General features: G+C 59.3%; 1 protein-coding gene across 1 annotated transcript; it reads right to left on the bottom strand.

Annotated features, from left to right (window-relative positions):
- Positions 1–1,619: 1,619 nt before the first annotated feature.
- On the bottom strand, positions 1,620–17,443 carry RAC2 (Rac family small GTPase 2). The gene is made up of 7 exons (XM_026479688.4): positions 17,285–17,443; positions 14,997–15,068; positions 7,721–7,838; positions 7,054–7,116; positions 6,495–6,654; positions 2,967–3,098; positions 1,620–2,391 (listed from the first exon to the last, which is right to left on the bottom strand). The coding sequence occupies exons 1-6, from the start codon at positions 17,317–17,319 to the stop codon at positions 2,968–2,970; spliced, it is 579 nt and encodes a 192-aa protein (XP_026335473.1). The 5' UTR covers positions 17,320–17,443; the 3' UTR covers positions 1,620–2,391; position 2,967.
- Between the last annotated feature and the right edge of the window lie 1,334 nt (positions 17,444–18,777).

The following is an 18,777-nucleotide window of genomic DNA, read 5'->3' as shown; positions in this document are numbered from 1 at the left end:
ACTCAGCTGCTAAAACCTACACTGGAAGGCCCCTAGGGATTAAGTGAGATCATTTGTGCTAGGTGAGAACACACAGTAGCAAGAGAATTTATTTACTGACCTTGTGGTTGGCATAAAGCGAGGACCGTGCCCACTGGGGTGGGCTCAGGGGAAGAGGCGTGCGGCAGAGGCTCCCCGTCCCCCTCTCCCGCGCCCGCCCTGGGCATGCAGGGAAGTTGGAGGAGCAGAGGAAATAATTCGAGGAAAGAGGACCACACCAGGGTGTGGAAGGGCTTGGATGAAAGAGGTGTCAAAGCAGCTTTGAGGAAATGAGAGTTCAGTCTCAGGGTGGAGGGGAAGAGAGAGGGAAGCGAGTGTGACTGGGCCCCGGGGGCCAACAGAAGGGGTCCCAGATTTATCTGGAGGCCCCAGAAGAGCAGGGAACCCAAGAGGCTCTCCTCAGACTCTGGCCGACTAGAGGGGGCGCCCCAGGGCTTCTAAACAACAAACGTATGCGGTGTGGGGGTCTGTGTTTGCGTCATGCGTGTGTGGGTTTTTCACGGGGGTGGTTGGTTTCCAAGGAGAAGTAACCTTAAAAACATAAAAGGCCTTGTCTGAGCTGAAACCGAGAAGCGCCACGGGGTTTCCCCCCCAACCCAGCCCCTTTCAAGAGGGTGGGGATCCTGGGAGGCCAGGGAGCTGGAGGGCCCTGCCCCAGAACCTCAGGACGTAGGAGGGCAGCGCTGGGGGAGCAGAAGATAGAAACCCAAAGCATCGCACTGGCGGGGAATCGGGGGACTTCTGTGCCGTCAAGGGTGGGGTCTTAGATCGCTCTTTTTATTCCTTCCTTGTAGCCTTTCCAGAGGGTCAGCCCACGAGGGCAGGAACTCGTGCGCAGCGCTGGACCCCACACCTAGAGCAGAGCGAGAAGGTGCTCGACACGTATGCATGGAATGCGTGGATGAAGTTGGAATAGAGAAGCGTAACCATCCACAGGAACGGGAAGGCCGGCCCTTGTAAAGTAGCAAACACTACGGTGGGACCGGCTCCACACCAGGCGCGGTTGGACTTGACGGATGAACTTAACTCCTCACAACAGCCCCACCTTCTCTCCTAAAGAAACGCTGCCTTTGCTTATTGCCTGCCGGGAGGGGCATTGCTTCCTTACACTCTTGGGACGCTTCCCGTGAGCTCCAATAGTGGAAGTTGGGGAGTTCTGTCTGCCTGACACCCACAGACCCAAATTCCAGCAAGATCTCTGTCTTCATTTGGGAACCAACCCCTCCATCCCAGAACGCAAGGTTTATCCGCCATTGACTCCTCTCCTTGCTCTAGCACGGCAAGTGGTCCAGGCCTGACCAATCAGAGCGCCACAACCCCCTCCCCGACAAATATGATTGGTTGAAGTGGGGGTCTAAGACCTGGGCTGGTCCAATCAGAGCAAACCTTAATTAAAACTTTGCTTGGGGCAGAAGCTTGCTTTTTTTTTCCCCCTAACCTTGAACCTGGAAGGACGCTCTGAGAGTCACCTACCAGAGAATGAACCAGACAGCAAAAGTCAGGGCAAAGAGGTATAGGGAAACAATCCTTGATGACATGTTTTGAGTCCCCTTGATCAAACTGCACCTGAAGTCATGATATTTCCAAATTTGGATCAATAGATTTATTTTCTGCTTAAGCAGGTTGAATTAGGTTTTCCATTTGCAGTAGCAAAAGTCCTGACTGGCAGGGTCTGAAAGTTTCAAGACTTCTACAGGCAAATGTAGCTCACGGTCCTGTGAGTGGCGTAGAAAGTCTTGAGAGACGATGGCAGGAGACCGCTGGACCCAGGGTTTTGACTGGCTGTTGCAGGTACCCACCGACATGCAGAGAATTTGATTTTGTGTGTGTGTGTTGTCCCAAAAAGGAGAACTAAGGCCACAGGAGCAAACGTCGGAGACACTCGTTTTAGCTCAGTAGAAGGAGAACTTTCAGACAAGCAAGACCATCAGTATTGGAGTAGCCTGCCTCAGGAGGGAGTGAGAGCCCCATCCCTGAAGGTATGCAAGTGGTGGCTGGCAACCATCCGGCCTGGAATTTCCAGAGGGGATTCAGACATCGGGTGGGACTGGGGTAAAGGGGTCGATGTTGCCACATGCTGCAGCTGGCATTGACCACACTAATGCAGGGGTGGCGCACTTCTGGCCCCTGAGAAGGCGGGAGAATGAAGGGATCGGGAGCAGAGCCTGCAAATTCACAGCCTTCCAGCCCCAGGGGCCTCCAGCCCAGAGAAGACGAGCAACCAAGCTCTGCAGCCATCTGCTAAGAGACACCACAGGGAGGGGACAGCAGGGCCAGCCGGGGTGCCTCTGGGCTTTGGGTGAGGGCCCTGGAGGTCACAGCCGTCTGGCTGGGAGGGCTGGGCGCCGCAACCTGGAAGGGAGACACGCAGGAGGTAAGAACCTGGGGACAAGCAGAATCGCCTGCTTTCCCCACTCAAGGCTCATTGCCACCTGCCATCTTTTTCTCCGGGTTGGCCCTCCCACCAGCCCCCCCTGCTAGCCCACCACACCGAGGCCTCTCCATCCTTCTTGTCCCACTGCTCCAGGCTGCCTCCGACCCACACGGGTCCCTCCCCCGCCCCAGGAGTCTCAGCTGCACCTGCCCTGCCTCCACTCTTATCGGGGGCTGTTGGGTCTCCTTCTTTCCACCCCTTGTCCCTCTTGCAGGGCTGGCAAAGTAGAAGCCTAGTGACACCCCTGCCGTGGCTCTGGCACTTCCTGACACCCTGCCCCTTCCTTCTGGGACCCGGGCTCCACTGAGTCAGACTGGCTTAGGCAAATAGGGAAACTGAGGCCACTTTGATACTCCCCCTTCTGTCTTGGCCTAAATGCTGTTCCCCACAAAACGGAAGGCCACGGAGCTGGGGCTGGATGCCCCCTCCCAGCCGGAGCCCGCAGTGTGTGGGTGGCAGGCCGTCCTGGGGCCGGGGCAGGAGGCGCTCTTACCCTACAGGATGCTGCAGGGACGCTTCTGTGGCCGCGTGGGCTGGGGGCACAGGACGGCCCGGATCGCCTCATCAAAGACGGTCTTCAGGCCTCGCTGGGTGAGGGCCGAGCACTCCAGGTATTTTACCGAGTCTGGGGGTTGGGGAGAGGTAAGAGGGCAGGAGCCAAGGTCAGGGGACGGCCCTGGGCAGAAACCTCTCCCAAGCCACACACTGTGCCAGGCCGTGGGGTCGGGTGACCACAGCCCTGCGCCTCTGCTTCCTCGTGTCTGGAATAGGGAGCTTGAACTCGAAAGGAGACGCGAAGACCCACAAGGGCAAGTCTGTAGGTTCCTTAGACACAGCGGCCCTTAATTTGTGGAAGGCAGGCAGGAATTTGGATACATCCCTGGGGAAAAAAGGGGTTCCAGCTACAGTGACTGAATCTCTCCATGTCTCAGTTTCTTCTAGAAAACAGGCGCTACCTACCTCCATGCTTCCCCCAGGAGGCCCGAGGCGCTTCGGGCTCAGGCTCCAGGACCTTGCGAATGTCACCTGACCATTCCTTAGCATCGTGTCATTTTACAGACAGGACACCAAGGCCCACAGGTGGGGAGTCATCTGTCCAAAGTCTCAGGCTGGATGTTTCTCCTCCCCCTAGGGGTGGCTGGGGGCTGTCAGTGAGGGAACAGGATGACAGCACACTCCCTCCCCCCCGAGGGGACTGGCCTTCTCCCATGTGACAGCGCAGGGCAGGAGCCTGGGTGGGGCCCAGAGAGCCAGAAAGGCAGGCTGAGCTCCCACTCCTAGGGGCAGCGTTCCATGACCTTCTGAAAGGAACCTGTGTGAGTTCCCATGACCACTACAACAGTTTCTCTGAAGTAAGGGACCATAAAATCCCTTCTTTGAGAGGGCTGGGGGCTGATTCCAGGAGCAAGAGGAAAGAGAGGGGCAGGAAGGGGAACTCTGCCCACACTGGAGTCTGCTGTTCTGGGGGGAAGGAGGCAGACCGACTCTGATGGCCACCTGCTCCCTGCTAAGCACTGAGCTGGGTGCTTCCAAAAAACCATGTGAACAAATACTGTGATTCCCCACTTACAGATGAGGAACAGGCCAAGAGAGGGGAAGCCTGGGTCCCAGAGACACACAGCTGGGGAGAGGGGAGCCAGGACCTCCGGAAGGGGCAGCCCCTGGAAGGAGGAAGCCCACAGATGACCTGGGGTTGGGAAGAAAGAAAAGGTGGGGCAGGGACAAGGAAGCTGAGGTGACTTGCACGAGGTCACGCGCTGGATGTCTCCCCTCTACTTGGGAACATACTCCCACCCAGGAGCATGGGCACAGGTCCCAGGGCCTGGCTGGTGGGTTCAGTCTGGGAGCCTCATCCCCTTATCACATTCTGTGCCTAGAAGGTGACGCTGGGCATCTGGCCACTGTCTCCCAGAAAGGGACCACCGCCAGTGTCCACTTCTTCTGCACCCACCGACCACCCCCTCCCTGGAACCTGCCACCCTCTTGCTCTTCTTGGCCCAGTGGCGCCCACAGCAAAGGTCCTGACGGGTGTGAAGGCGGGGGGTGCAGGGCTCTCTTCAGCTCTGCCTCTGACCACCCGAGGACTCTGGTCAGTCCGCCTCTTTGTGCCTGAGCCTCGCATCTGTCTAGGACATGGTGACCTGGGACAGCTTGTCAAGCCGAGGCAGGTGGGGAGGAGAGCTGCAGAGGACATGGGGGCAGGCCAGCAGGTGCCCTGATCACCATGACTGATGGAGCCAGGCAGCCTGGCTTTGAAGCTGGGCTCTGCCCCAGCCTGGCTGCGTGGCCTTAAACCAGTGACTTCTCCCTGAGCTCCATGTTCCTCTTCTATAAAGTGGGGGCAATGAGAGACCCTCCTTCATAGTTGTTATGAGAAAAAAGTGGGAAGACCCATGGCCCAGCGCCCAGGAAGTGCTCAGTCTCAGTCACCCAGCTGTGATTATAGTGATTATAGGCTGGGGCCTCGACTGGTTCCACAACTCACCACCCCGGGCTCGAGCAGAGGCAGCTGTCGTTCTCCTCATCAGACCCGTAGGCTCCCCGGGCCTCTGCTTCGGCTTAGGCCGGTACAAGTCAAGTTCAAAGTCAGTGATCCTGCCCCACCTCCCCTTGGGATCAGCTCCAGGAGGGATCAGCTAGAGACCAAGGCAGGACCCCGAGCCACCTCCTTACAGAGGAGAAAGGACCTTTGGGGATCGCGCAGGCCAGCTTGCGCAGATGGAGAGACTGAGGCCCAGAGAGGGGAGTCACTTTCCTGAGGTCACACACACCGTTGGTGCTGGAGCCAGGACCAGCATCCGGGCCTCCAGCCCCCTTCTCCTTTTCCCAAAGCACATGCTTTAGAAGGGGACGGGTCGCATGCTGGCTAGAGAGTCAGCCCTGGAGAGAAGGCGTTGGGGGATGGGCCGGTCAGAGAAGAAGAGAAGGCAAGGGTACCACCGCCATGTTTGTGAGGAAAGGCAGCAGGCCGAGGAGCCAAAGACCCCAGGATGGGGCTCGGGACCTGAGGCTTAAGAGGCAGCCCAAGGCCCCCTGAGGAAGATGGCCATGTCACTGGCCTAGTCACAGGAAGGGGGAGGTGGGAGCTGCGGTTTCTCTTCCTGTAGAGATGTGAGTCCCCAGAGCCCTCCCACTTCCGGCGGAAGGAAGAGCGGTGGGGCTGAGGCAGGGCTGGGGTGGGGAGGCCCTACCTACTCAGGGGCCAAATCCTGGGTCCGCAGGACCCTGTGGTGAGGCAGAGGTCACTGCTGGTGACACTGGGTCACTGCTTATGGTGGTCAAACCCAGCTGGGGATGCCAGGCTCTTGGGCAAGTGTCCCAACCCCAAGCTGCAGGCAGGTCAGGACTTGACCTGGGACAGCAGGCCCAGAAGCCGTGGGAGAGGCCAGACCCTGAGCCCCCACAAGAAGGCCCCCAAGCCGGCAATTTGCTGTGTTGCATTCCAATCCCAGTTCTGCCACCTCCTAGCTGTGTGGCCTTGAGAAGTCACTTTACTTCTCTGGCCCGGGGATCAGGAGGCAAAGAGCAGTGGGGCTGAGGAGGGGGGCTGGGGAAAGGGTGGTGAGAAGGAGGAAGCAGGGAAATCACCCTTCAAAGCTAAAGCAGAAGCACCTCCTCCAGGAAGCCTTCCCGGGAAACCCAAGCTTGACTTGGCTGCTCGTCCTCCGAGCAATCACAGCACATGTCACTCTGCCCCTGCTTCTGTCGGCTCCAGTGCACTCGTGTCAGTGTCTACTTATGGAGAATACATACTACTACCACTACTGACTAGCCCGAGCAGCCGGTGTGCCGTGCTCAGCTGGCTTGCTTCATGGCCGTGAACTCATTTGATCCCCCATCCACTAGGAACGACGGCTCTTGCCATGTCCTGCTGCTGAGGAAACCCAGGCACAGAGACGCAGGCAGGGTCGCACAGCCAGCACGACGGCACAGCCTGGCCCGGGAGCCCCTTGAATCCCCCACGACGCCAAGTCGGGCTCCTCCTGCAGGCAGCTGCCCTCTCTGAGCCCAAGCCCCGTACCGATCTCCTTGGCCAGTGCCAGGCCCTGCGGGTAGGTAATGGGCGCCAGCTTCTTCTCCTTCAGCCTCTCGATGGTGTCCTTGTCGTCCCGCAGATCCAGCTTGGTGCCCACCAGGATGATGGGTGTGCTGGGGCAGTGGTGCCGCACCTCGGGGAACCACTGGGCCGGCAGGTGGGGGCCGGAGGGGGCACAGGCGTGGGGAGAAGGGGGGCACCAAGTATGAGAAGAGAAGAGGGGGCGCGAGGGGGTGAGAAGAGGCGTGAGGTGGTACAGGAGGGGGCGTGTGTGCAGGAAAAGAAGAAGCAAGATTTCAAGAGAGATAAAAGGCAGGCAGAGGTTGTGCGGGGAAGAGAGAGGGGACAAGGTTAGGGAGGGTGGGGAGTAAAGCTAACCACCCCAGCCCCCTCTGACCCCCCTCTGGGTCTCTCCTCCAGAGTCCCCCCCCCCCCACCAGCCCAAGTTGGCACTGGGGACGCTTTCTGCCATGCCCCCTGCGGCCCCTCCCTCCCCCAGGGTCACCTGCCCCAAGCTCCCAAGGCCCCACTCGGTGCTGCTCACCTTGGCACGGACATTCTCATAGGACGCAGGGCTGACAAGGGAGAAGCAGATGAGGAAGACGTCCTGGGGACAGAGCAGGCAACGGTCACCCATGAGAGGAGGCCTCTAGCCATCCCACCTGGGCAGCCCCTGAGCTGTTCATCCAACCCTTCCGAAAGGTCCGTCCTAAGTGGTGAATCCTCACACAACCCTCTGTAGTCAGTGCCGCTACCACCCCATTCTCCAGATGGGGAAGGTGAGGTCAAGGGCTTGCCGCCAGAACCCGTACTCCTCACCAGGCACTCACTACCTATCATCTGGTCCCCAGCCCTTTCCTTGCCAGCCTCGAGGGAGAACCACGGATGCCAGGGCCTAGCGGCCACAGCTGCAGGCTTGCCTCCCATCTCTCCTCCCCTCCTTAGCACCCCTGGGACTCAGCGTCCTGGGCTCCCTATCGGGGCCCCATCCAGGGTCTGTCTGCCCCACCCATGGGAAGCCAAGGGGTGCCAGAGCCCATGAGGCAGAGGGGTTGCGGAGATGGGCACAGTGAGAGCAGGGGGACTGAAGGAAGGCAGGGAGGAGTGCAGGGAGGAGGCCCCGGCTCCACCCAGGAGGGCATTACTGAGATGGGCAGGGTTCCCCAGGGCATGGACCCCAGCAGGAGCAGGCTGAGCCCAGGGCAGCTCACCGTCTGTGGGTAGGAGAGCGGCCGCAAGCGGTCGTAGTCCTCCTGCCCCGCCGTGTCCCACAGCCCCAGGTTCACCGGCTTGCTGTCCACCATCACATTGGCTGAATAGTTGTCGAACCTGTGGGGGGAGGGGGGAGGCGAGACCGAAGGGTCAGTCCCTCCGGTCCAGCCTCCCATCGCTCTGTGCGGAGGCCGAGACCCAGGGAGGCGCGGCCACGGGCAGGCACACAGCACTGTGCCCTCGGCTTTTCTTTTCTTTGTTTTCCTTCCTGATTCATTACATTAACATTGTTTAAATGCAGGTAAGCATCAAGAGGGAAACATTGTCTCTAATCACCTTTCTGCCCTTGCCTATCCTTTGAGAAGTGATTTTGTTGAGGCTGCACGCCGTTCCCTCTAAGGCTGGATCTGAATCAACTTGCCCCACTTCCTGTGCTGGACTGAGGTCGGTCACCCCCATCTCAGGTGGGTTCCCCCCACCAAGCAAATCCTGAGACAAGGAGATGGTCCACTGGCAGCCTCAGGAGGGGAGGGGGGAAGAGACAAGGGCAGGCCAGGGGCGCTACCGGGCACACCGGTGAGCCGTCACTGCTGGGGCTGCTGGAGATGGGGCGCCCCTGGGGGGCAGGACCTGGGGTATCTATCCAGCATCTCTGTCTTCCATTGGCAGAAGGATGTCCTGGGGCGCCAAATCCCTGGTCTTCCAGCCCACCCCCAAGTGCACACCAAAAGCCATCAGTCACGGACAATTTCAAGAAATGCCACCAGCATACCCAGATAAGACCCATGCCGAAGGGATGCTGGGGGGGTGGGGGTGGTTACTGACAGCGACAGCAAAATCTCCCGCCAGGGCAATCAAACAAGCTTTCAGGTTGTTGGGGGTTTTTTTTCCTAATTCAACCCAACAGTATTTCTCACTACACATACCCCTGAGAGGAAAGTGCTGGTTTCTTTTTTTTTTCTTTTTTTTTTTTTTTAAAGATTTTATTTATTTATGTGACAGAGAGACAGCCAGCGAGAGAGGGAACACAGCAGGGGGAGTGGGAGAGGAAGAAGCAGGCTCCCAGCGGAGGAACCTGATGTGGGACTCGATCCCGGAACGCCGGGATCACGCCCTGAGCCGAAGGCAGACGCTTTAACGACTGCGCTACCCAGGCGCCCCAAAGTGCTGGTTTCTTAGTCTGCAGGAAAGAAGACTGAGATCAGAGAGGTATGGTGACCTGCCCAAGACCACACAGCCAGTGAGTGACCAAACTAAGTGAGAAACCCATTGTGTGTGCGGCCAGTGCCCACACCAGCACTCACTGCCCTGTGCCCCAGCTATGCTTGCACAGATTCCCTCACCTCCTGCCCGTGAGGGCTAGGGGTCATCACCTTGTCACTCCTCCCTGAGCCCACCTGTGCAGGCCCTGCTTTCCGGCCCCTGACCTGGTCCCCTGAGACCTCAGGCTCCTCCTCCTTCTCTTCCCCTCATACACCAGCCAAGCTGTTTCCTGGGCAAGGCCTACACTGCCCACCTCCCTGTACTTGCTCCTGCCCAGAAGGCCCTTCCCTACCTCTTTTCATTCAAATAGTCCCACTTACCCTGACCATACAGTCATACCTACTCTCCAGGCTTTTTTGCTGCCATCTGTGCCTCTTTCTAGAATACCCTTCTACCCCTTTTCACCATTGTCTCCTAGTCATGCTTCAAAATCCTGCAGGCAGTTCCTCTTCTGTGGGGAAACCTCCAGGCCACCTCCTTCCCTGTCCCGCACCTGGAAAGAGCTCATTGCTCCCTCCCTCGGGCAACTGCTTTATCTTGACTTAAATAAGCAGTTAGTGTGTCTCTGTCTGGCCAAGCGCCATGGGCTCCAAGAGGGCAGGGCCCATGCCTGCTTCGTCTCCAGTCTCAGGCCTGGCACCCAGTGAGTGGATCAGAATTAAAGCAAACTGAACTGAAGGCCTTGGAATGCCACCTCTTCCAGGAAGCCCTCACAGAATGCTGCTCAGTGACAGGCAGAAGAAGCCCTAATGCTTCAGAATAACTCCAAAGACACCTGATCTGAGAGACACACGCATACTCAAGAGTGAGTAGCCTGACGTTTTTAACACACCATGCTTATCCATCCATGGAGAGTTCTGGTCACCTCTCAGTTCCGCAGCTGCCCCGCTCCCTACGGCCTGGAAGCTCCTACAGACATTCCACCTCTGACTTCCCACTCTTCTTCCTCCCTCGCTCCTCTTTCCCCGTGCCCGGCTGACTCTTACTCACCCACCTCTAGCCCCATCTCAAGGTCACCTCCTCCAGGAAGTCTTTCCTGGCCCCCAGCCAGTCCAGGCCCCAAGCCAGCAATCTTCGCACAAACAGCAGGCAGCGTGCCTGGCCTGCTCCTCGCTGCGCCCTGAGGCCAGCACAGCGTATGCCACATAGTAGGTGCTCCGTGTACCAACTCTAGATACCACCCACACCGCCGTGGGACGTCAGGAAGAAGGCACTGTCCAGGGAGACACCACAGGGCATGATGGGAAATGAAGCACCTGGGTTGTCCTTGGCTTCGGTCAGAAACATTCCTTCGGGACACACTTAGGGTGTTGGGACACTCTCCTCTCTAATGTCCGGCCTGAAATTCTGGTGCCAAAAAGCCTCCCAAGATTCCTTGAGCCAAAGGCATGTGTCCTCTCAGAGCCATCCCCAGGGTCTCAGGGGCCATGGCGATGGTGAAAGAGCAGGGTCCTGGGGCCTTGTAGAGAAGCACCAAGCACCAGATCTGGGGCCTGGCAGAAGGCTAGGGACCTTTCTATGTTAGGTCTTGAAGTCCCAGGTCACGTAAGACAAAAGAACCTCAAGTTACTGCCATCAGACAGATGGGGAAACTGAGACCTCAAGATGTCAAATAACTTTTCCAAGGCCAACCGTCTCATAAGCATAGGAGCTGGGGTTCAAGCCTTGCTCCTTCGGTGCCACCTGTTAGTGAGCAAGTGGACGAATGCTCTGGAGGGGGGGGTTGATTTCCCCAGGGACAGCCACCCAGCGCTAGGAGGGAACAGAGTTCCTTGTGAGGCCTCGTCCTGGCTGTGTGACCCTGGGTGAGTCACCTAGCTTCTCTGAGCCTCACTTTCTTCAATGTGGGAAAAAAGTCCTTTCTCTCGGGGCCATTAGGAGGATCCAAAGAGACGGAGGACATTCAAACCACCCCGCGGGGAGATGCTAAGCTGCTGAGTAATCGCATTTTCAGCGTCCTCGCACATACGCACTGGTCCCTCCCCAGAAGAAGAGGGGGGATTCCTGCAGGCGTGCAGCAAGGATCCACGCCTCCCGGGGTCCCCCTTACTTCAGACTCACCCCTCTGGCCAGCCCTCACCCCTTTTTCCAGATGAGGAAACAGGCCCACAGACAGGGAGGCAGTTGCCCAAGATCTCACAGTCGGCTGGCGGCAGACCCAGGACTAAGTCCTGTTCCCCAGTCCAGAAAATCCCCCAGGGTAAACAGGGGGGCTGTTTCGTGGCTGGAGAGTCGGGGGTTTGAGCCTGGGCATGGAGCTTCCCTGAGCTGTAGGAAGGCAGAGAGCTCACGTTTGCTGAGCACCCGGGGGAGTCAATGACTGTTCCAGGCCCTTCCTACTTAGACCACTTCAATGGGCCCAGGGAGCGGATGCCACCCTTGTCCCCATGACACACATGAGGGCACAGACTCCGAAACCAGGAGTGACCTGCCCGAGGTGACACAGGTGGAGTGTTTTCACCCGGAGTCCGTGTGGCCTCTTTCTGCTTTCCCACGGCTACGGGCCCAGCCCTGACCCTGGAATGGAGTGGAGCAGGGGATTGGGGCAGGGTGGGGGGGTGGGATGGGGGGGAGCTCAGCACCCAGCCTCACCTGATCCCCACCCAAGCCCACCCTCAGAAAGGAAGAAGGTGTATTCAAGGAACCCAGAGGCCAGGGGGCATGCATGGCTGGTGACGTGCTGACCAGGAAGGATTGGCCAGGTTGGGTGGGGCACGGGCCCCTGTGGGGACTCGGGTCTCAGTCCTCAGGGCAATGGGGCCCTGCTGAGGGGCTTCACCAGGCAGGAGGGTGACATGATCATATTGGCATTTAGAAAAGGCTCCTCTTGGCCACTGAGTGGAGAAGCCTGGGAGAGGGGTCAGAGGGGAAGCTGGGGGGCCAGGGGGAGGCTTACAGAGCTGGCAGTGAGAGAGGAATGTGGCTGGGGGAGGTGGAGGGAGGCAGGGGGGTGTCCCAGGTAGGGCACAAGGGGACGGAAGCAGCTTGCTGAGCAGGGGAGGCTGGAGCCAGCCAAGCCCAGTGAGGGAATCACACCGGTGGCGGCAGGCGCATGGGGGAGGGGCAGCGAGCGCGCAGCAGAAGAGGCTGGGTGTCCTCACGGGCATGGAATTCCAGGCTTGACTGGCCAGGAGGTGAAATGAAGGTGAAAGTCAAGTACTGGCCAATTGGAGCTAAATTAGCCATGTGTTCTTCCTTCCCACCAGCCGAGCCGTCTGCTGGAGCTGAGTTCTGGCACCTTCTCAGAGCAGGCCAGAGCACCCAGTCACTGCAGAAAGCCAGTGAGATGCCCGCTCTCTTCTAGAAGCTGGTCTGATAGCTGTGAACTACAGAGCAGGGCCCTGTCCTCCCAGAGCCAGCAGAGCAAGTCAGATTAGGAAGGGCCATGAAGAACATCAAGCAGGGGGCTGGGGTGGTGGGGCCTGGGTGGGGGGAGGGACCACTTGAGACAGGGCGTCAGGGAGCTGCTCCCTGAGCAGGGAACTGAGTGATGGGAAGGAGGAGGACAGAGGCGTGGAGGAGGCTGGTGCGTCTGGGATCCGTAAGGAAGCCCAGGAGTCTGGAGTGAGGGGGTGAGGGGGGCTGTGGTAGGAGATGAGGCTGGAGGGCAGGTGCCATTCAGGGCTTCACATGCCAGGAAAGGAGATCGTTTCAAGCGTGAAGGGGACTCGTGGGAGGGGTTTAGGCCTGGGCCTGGCTGCATCTAATTTTCACTTTTGAAAACTCATCTGGGGTTCCTTTTGAGAATGGTTGTAAGGGGGAGGGGTAGATAAGGGAAAGCCCCTATGTCACAGACACGCGAGCGCAGGCCACGTTTTGGGATCCCCAATGCCCAGCATAAGACCACCCACAGAGCGTGCTTCAGTCTCCCCATCTGTGGAATGGGGGTGTGACCCTGAGCTGTTAACTCCCCACCCCTGGCAATGAGCTGAGCTCAGCTCGCCTGCTTATCCAATGGCCCCAGCAAACCCTCCCGGCCCCGAGCCCCAGCAGTTCTCCCCATCTTTATCTCTGTGCCAGAGATCTCCCATTTTCCCCAACTCCGCTCTCCCCCAGCAGCATCCCCCCTTCCAATGTCAAGGGCTCAGCATGACTTATCTTCCCCTCCCTGTAACAGGGGACAGGCATTGTAGCAGGAGCCCCTCGGAGGGCTTGTCCAGAGCTGAGCAACTCTGTCCTGGATGACACAGGAGGGTGACAGGCAGGACCAGCACATCCTTTGCAGGGACCAATGCAAAAGGAAAATGCAAGGTCCTTTGTGCAGAGGCTAAGAACTTCAAGATGGCCCTAGTGTCTGACCCAACTCCCCAGAGTCCTGGGAAAGCAGACCTTGCCTGGTTCATTCTGCCTGGCTTGCAAGGCCGTCCGGTGTCCCGAGCCCACCAGGGGCCACCAGGCGCCAGGGTTCTTCAAGCTGTTGGGAACAGTTGGGTCTGGCCTCGCCTCTGCTCCTCCCACCATCTTGCACCAGAGAACACGCCTCTCATCTCCCTGCCCAGGGGAGGCGTCCTGGCAGTGAGCCTGGGATTTCCCAGCCCAGCCTTGCCTTTAGAAAAAGGGAAACTGAGTCTCAGAGAGGGGAAGGGATTCGTCTACGGTCCTTCAGCAAATGGGCCCCCCGCCCAGCTGGGACAGGCAGAGGCGGGCCGGCAGGCAGCCAGGGCACGGCGGTGACAATGACCTTCCCCAGGAGCTGTCTTACCTCTGGCCTTGAGCCAGCCTCCCTCAGCACTAGGAGATGCCTGATAAATGCTTGATGACTGATGGCCACCGGGCAAATACAGCAGGTGCAGGGAGGGACGAGCACTGACACCAGGCCGGCTGGGGACCTGGGAACCATGCTGGGGCAGAACTCGGTTTTCTGGGCTCCCTACCCGGGTTTCTTTGCCCCGTCCTGGCTGCCTGTCTTCCTCTGGCCCAGGCCGGGGTGCCGGTCAGGGTCTTGGGGGTCAGCCCCCTGGTTGCCGTGAGCCTCAGCTTCCCCTGTGGGCAGAATGCCCACCTCTCGTGAGGATCAAGTGAGGGCACATGTGTGACGTTTCGTGCAGGACCAGCACACAGAGGGCTCTCTGTAGATGGAGTGGAAGCCCGGATGGATCCTTCTAGGGCCTGTGCATGAAGTTCAGTTCAGGTCAACTCAAAACACAGCCAGCGCGTGTAAGACAACGTGTAGATCATAGCGTGCCTCGGGTCCCGTGCTAAGCCGATGGGGTGACCCAAAGGAACTCATGGGGCCCCTGCCCTCCAGAGACTCCAAGTCACGGGAAAGATCAGATACAGTCACTCTGGGCAGTGAGAGGTCCCTCGGGCTGGGTGACACAGGCTCCGGGAGGAGGGGCCCTGGAGCTGGCCTTGGAGGTCTTAGACGCGTGGGAAGGGAAGGCACTCCAGGCCCTGAGGTGGAAATGCCCAGGGAGCATTTGGTGGGGACCAGCAGACAGAACATGAGGCAACGTAAGGGCAGTGACGCTGGAAGGGAAGGTTGGGAGAAGCCGGCACGGAGCCTTGAATGCAGGGCTAGGGGTGGGGAAGCTGTCCTGTGAGCGATGGGGCCCCCAAGGGCTGGGGTTTCCCCACATACCCTTCCCTCCCAAGGCTGCCACCCACGAGCCCTTACATGACGTCGAATGACGGCCCTGCCTCCACACCGGACAAGAGGGCAGGACCGCCCACTGGCCTCCATCCTGCTGTCGGCTCCGTGATCAAGGCCCTTGACTGCCTCTTCCTCCTCTTCCACCCAGCCCACCCTCCGCTCCCCTCCTCCCTTCAGCCCTGTGTCCCAGCTGGGAGGCAGCCCCTCCGGCACCACCCCACCTGCACCGTCTCTCCGGCTCTGGGGGCCTCACTGCCCTGCCCATCTCAACATTGGTTGCTGCCTCACACCTGGGTGGTCAGGCAGAGACCCCCAAAGGCCCACGCGGGCCGCGCACACAGGAAGTGCGTGTAGAGGGGGCGGGCCCGGTGATGCGTGTCCCCCCATCCTCCCGCTCCCCACCCCCCTGCAGGACTCACACGGTGGGGATGTACTCTCCTGGGAAAGCGTTGGTGGTGTAGCTGATAAGAAGGCACGTTTTGCCCACGGCTCTGAAAGACAAGAGGTTCGAGAAGACAGTGGTCAAGGGCCCCGCCCGAGACAAAGGGAGGTTTCTGGGTCCCCTAGCCCAGCCCTCAGGGAAGACCCAGGCCCACCGCTCCGGGCCTCAGTCTCCCCACCCGAGAATGCCAATCGCAGCGGTCCCAAACCTGACTCGGAAGAGTCGTCGGGGGTGTGTGTTAAAGGGCAGACGTCAGGGTCCCACCTCAGGGATTCTGGTCCACAGGAGCGGGACAGAACTGGGAGTCTGTATTTTTAACAAGCTTTCCCAGGTGACACCAATGTGTGGGACAGAGGGTTAAGAGCAGGGGTTCCCCAGGAGCGCACTAAACTGGACAAGGCCGCAGGGCCCCTGGTGCCTGAACGGGACTCTCCCGTCACACGCCTGGGCTTCAGACGCCAACGCCACGACCTCCCAGTGGCGCAGCCTTGGGCAAGGCACTTAACCTCCCTAGGCCTGTTTCCCCACCTAGAACATAGGGATACGAGGAGCTCCTCCTAGGAGAGTACTGAGTAGTAAATCCGATGAAGCCCATAGAAGAAGCCAGCAGGTGTCTGGCAGAGCGAAGCAGCAAGTCAACATTAGGGAAAGCCTGCCCCTCCCTCCTCCTTCCCTCCCACCTCACCAGAGAGAGCCGCCATTAAGAGCACAGAGTTTTGAAGTCAGAGAGATCCGGCCTCACATCCCATGAGGCCTTGGGCAAATTACTTAACTTCTCCGAGCCTCAGTTTTCCCACCTGTAAAATGGGCCTACTATTAGGTTGGTGGGAAGACCAAATAGAGGCGGTGCGACTGAGTCCAGTGCCCGGCATGTAGAAAGTGCTAGTGGCAGCCATGACCGGCGCTGTCTTCCCTGGGTCTGCGGGTCTGCTGGGCTGGGAGGGGGCGCGGGTAGTGCGCTGGGAGGTCTAGCAGCCAAAGGGGCAGCCCTGGGCCTTCCAGCCCCACTCCTGTGTTGTCACTTCCTGTTCTGAGGAGGCCGGCCACCTTCTCCCCACCCCCCCACTGCCCTCCCCAAAGCTTGCCACCAAGGTGACTTTGAATGACTGGAACGTTGGCTTCTGCCCTCCCCTCCCCAGATCAGATACAAAGCGGAAGTGAGCAGGGCTGGGCAGGCGGGCAGATAAGGGCAGGCGGGTGCGTCGGAATCAGCTGAGGGCTGGGCTGATAAATGGACCCGCTCCCACGAGATCCATCAGAGCCAAAGTCGGTCTGTCATGTCAGGGCCACTGTGACCCAGGCCTGGAAAGATCTCAGTCTCTCCAAGCCTCAGGCTGCCCCTCCGTAGAATGGGAGAGTTGGAACGGAGGCCTGGCCAGCTAGAAACGGTGGCGTTTGCCGGGTTGGACTCACAGGAAAGCCCAGAATGCTCCTGTAAGCAGGACCCTGAGACATGGCTCTTGGCTGGTACCAGGGGTCAGCATCTTAAACCTCGTTAGAAAAAGGCCCACGGGGACGTGACAACCCGAGGTCATGGAGATCCCACAGCTGAGAAGGCCCCTCAGCCCAGCCTAGCCCGCACTGACCCTCCCAATCACCCTCCCATCCCTTCCTCCCTCCACCTTCCCTTCATGGCCCCCTCCCCCTTCTGCTCCTCGCCCACATCCCCCACACATCCTCCCCAGCTGGGCAGGCTGAGGGGTCAGGGGAGAGGCAGGGAGGGAGGAGGGGGAGGAGGTTAATATTTATTGAGCACCCTCTGCACGGGACAGCCACTCAAAATATGTCAGGTGACCCCCCATCAATCCTGGGGGCGTGGCCTCGCCCCAGATGGATGAACTGAGGCTCAGAGAGGCTCTGCGGCTTGCCCAAGGACACACAGCGGTACAAGCCAGTGACTAGAGCCCAGGTCAGCCTGAGGACAAAGGCCAGATTCTTGGTCCAACCCCCCACATCTGCATCCACGGAGTTGAACACAGGTCCCGTAAGAGACCTGCTCCAGCTCTCAGGGTGCAGGGGAGGGGCCCCAGGCACTGTGCCCTCCACCCACCTCCACCCAAGCAGCTTCCGGAGTGAAGTGGGCCAAGAGGGTGAAGCTGTCCTCTGCCCCCCTCGGGGGCTCTCTCTGGGCCCCAGGACAAGGAAGGAGCCACTCCTCCCGGCTGCCTCCCTGGGACGCCTACATCTGCAGGGCGGGCGGGTCTCAGGGATAGCCCAGTAGAGAGCTTCAGCCAGGTGCGGACATGCAGCCGGCCAGGTACCTACCCATCTCCCACCACCACACACTTGATGGCCTGCATCGCGTCCAGGGCCTGGGAGGCAGCGCTGGCGACAGCTCAGGGTGCAGAGGGTTTCTGCGGGCTCCAGGGGTTTGGAGAGCCTGGCAAGGCGCCCCAGCGGCCGAGCAGCAGCAGCAGGACAGGAGGCAGGAGGAAGCGGAAGGGGAACTTACCCAAGCTGCTGCCCCAACAGCCGTTTGCAGAAGGCGGAGCATGCGGTCTGGCAGAACAGCTCGGGGCCCCTCAGGTGCTGGGCCAGGGCACCCGCAGGAGACCTGGGTACCCTCCGGGCTGGGGCCTCACTTCTTGCCCAAGGGGCAAGGCCAGAGCTGTTCTCCAAAGACTTCAGGCTTCCAGGAACTCAATTCATCTCAATTCTAAGTGTTAAGCATTTAATGAACGCCTACTGTATGCCAGGCCTAGTATCAGGTGCTTATGAGTCCTGGGTGCAGAAGGTACAGCTGATCCCTGGGGAAGATACCACCTGACACGTGTGTCCGTAAAACAGGGCAAGAAGCGATGGGATCATGGGGGATCTCCAGGGAGGGGACCTCAGAGCTACATAGAGGGCGAGCTGGGGCCCGTGAGCTCTTGAGCCAGCACTCGGAAACTGGGGCCAGAGAGAGGGCACTCCAGGTGAGGGGATCGCGGGAGCAAGACACGAGGCTCCCCCAAGCAGGTGTGAGCCTGGGGATGCCGGAGTGTGAAAGGATGGGAGATGCAGAGGAGTGGGGGGCAGGGAGGGGGCAAGGGCCAGCCGAGGGAGAAAGAGAAATAAAAGGGAAGTGATAGGCAGTCAGGTCCTGCGCTCGAGGTCACTTTGGGGGACCAGGCACCCTGGAACAAGGCTTCATGGCTCATTTTAACAATGGGCAAATGGAGGGTCTGAGAAGGCAGCTGACTGACTAGGACCACCGGGCTGAAATCAAACCTGGGGCCAGGGGACTCCAAGTTCTGGCACCTCAGCTGCTGGGGGGACAAAGCCTGAGTTCTGCAGCCCACGGGGAGGGTGAGTGCTTCCCCCTTAGCCATGAGTAGACTCGGGATCGGAGCAGCACGGGGTCTCCTCATGGGCTCCAAGTTCACCTGACTCTTACTGTTCATCGCCACTGCTTCCCACACTCAAGGGAAGAAATAAACAGAGCCACTGGTCACCCAGCCTGGACTGTCACTTAGGACGAACCAGGAAACCCCGGAACAGTGGCCAGCTCCAATACGTGGCCAGTCAATGATTAAAACCAGCCAACAAACATTGATATCTTTCCTCTGTCCTTTGCAGAAGCTGAGCTGAGACAGCGGGAAACATTTCATGGTGCTCAGACCAGGTCAGGAAGGACAGTGCCCCCCCCCCATGACCCACCCTGGGCTTCCTCCCTCACAAACCATCTAAGGACTTTATTCTGGGTGCTTCCCTGTACCCACCTTCTTTTCCCCAACCATTGCTAGCCCCTCGGGCAATCCCCATTAACCTAAACAACA

This window comes from Ursus arctos, unplaced genomic scaffold (genome assembly GCF_023065955.2).
Source record: "Ursus arctos isolate Adak ecotype North America unplaced genomic scaffold, UrsArc2.0 scaffold_21, whole genome shotgun sequence".
NCBI lineage: Eukaryota > Metazoa > Chordata > Mammalia > Carnivora > Ursidae > Ursus > Ursus arctos.
Note: the sequence above shows the minus strand (reverse complement) of the source record. Positions and strands in the feature narration are given on the sequence as shown.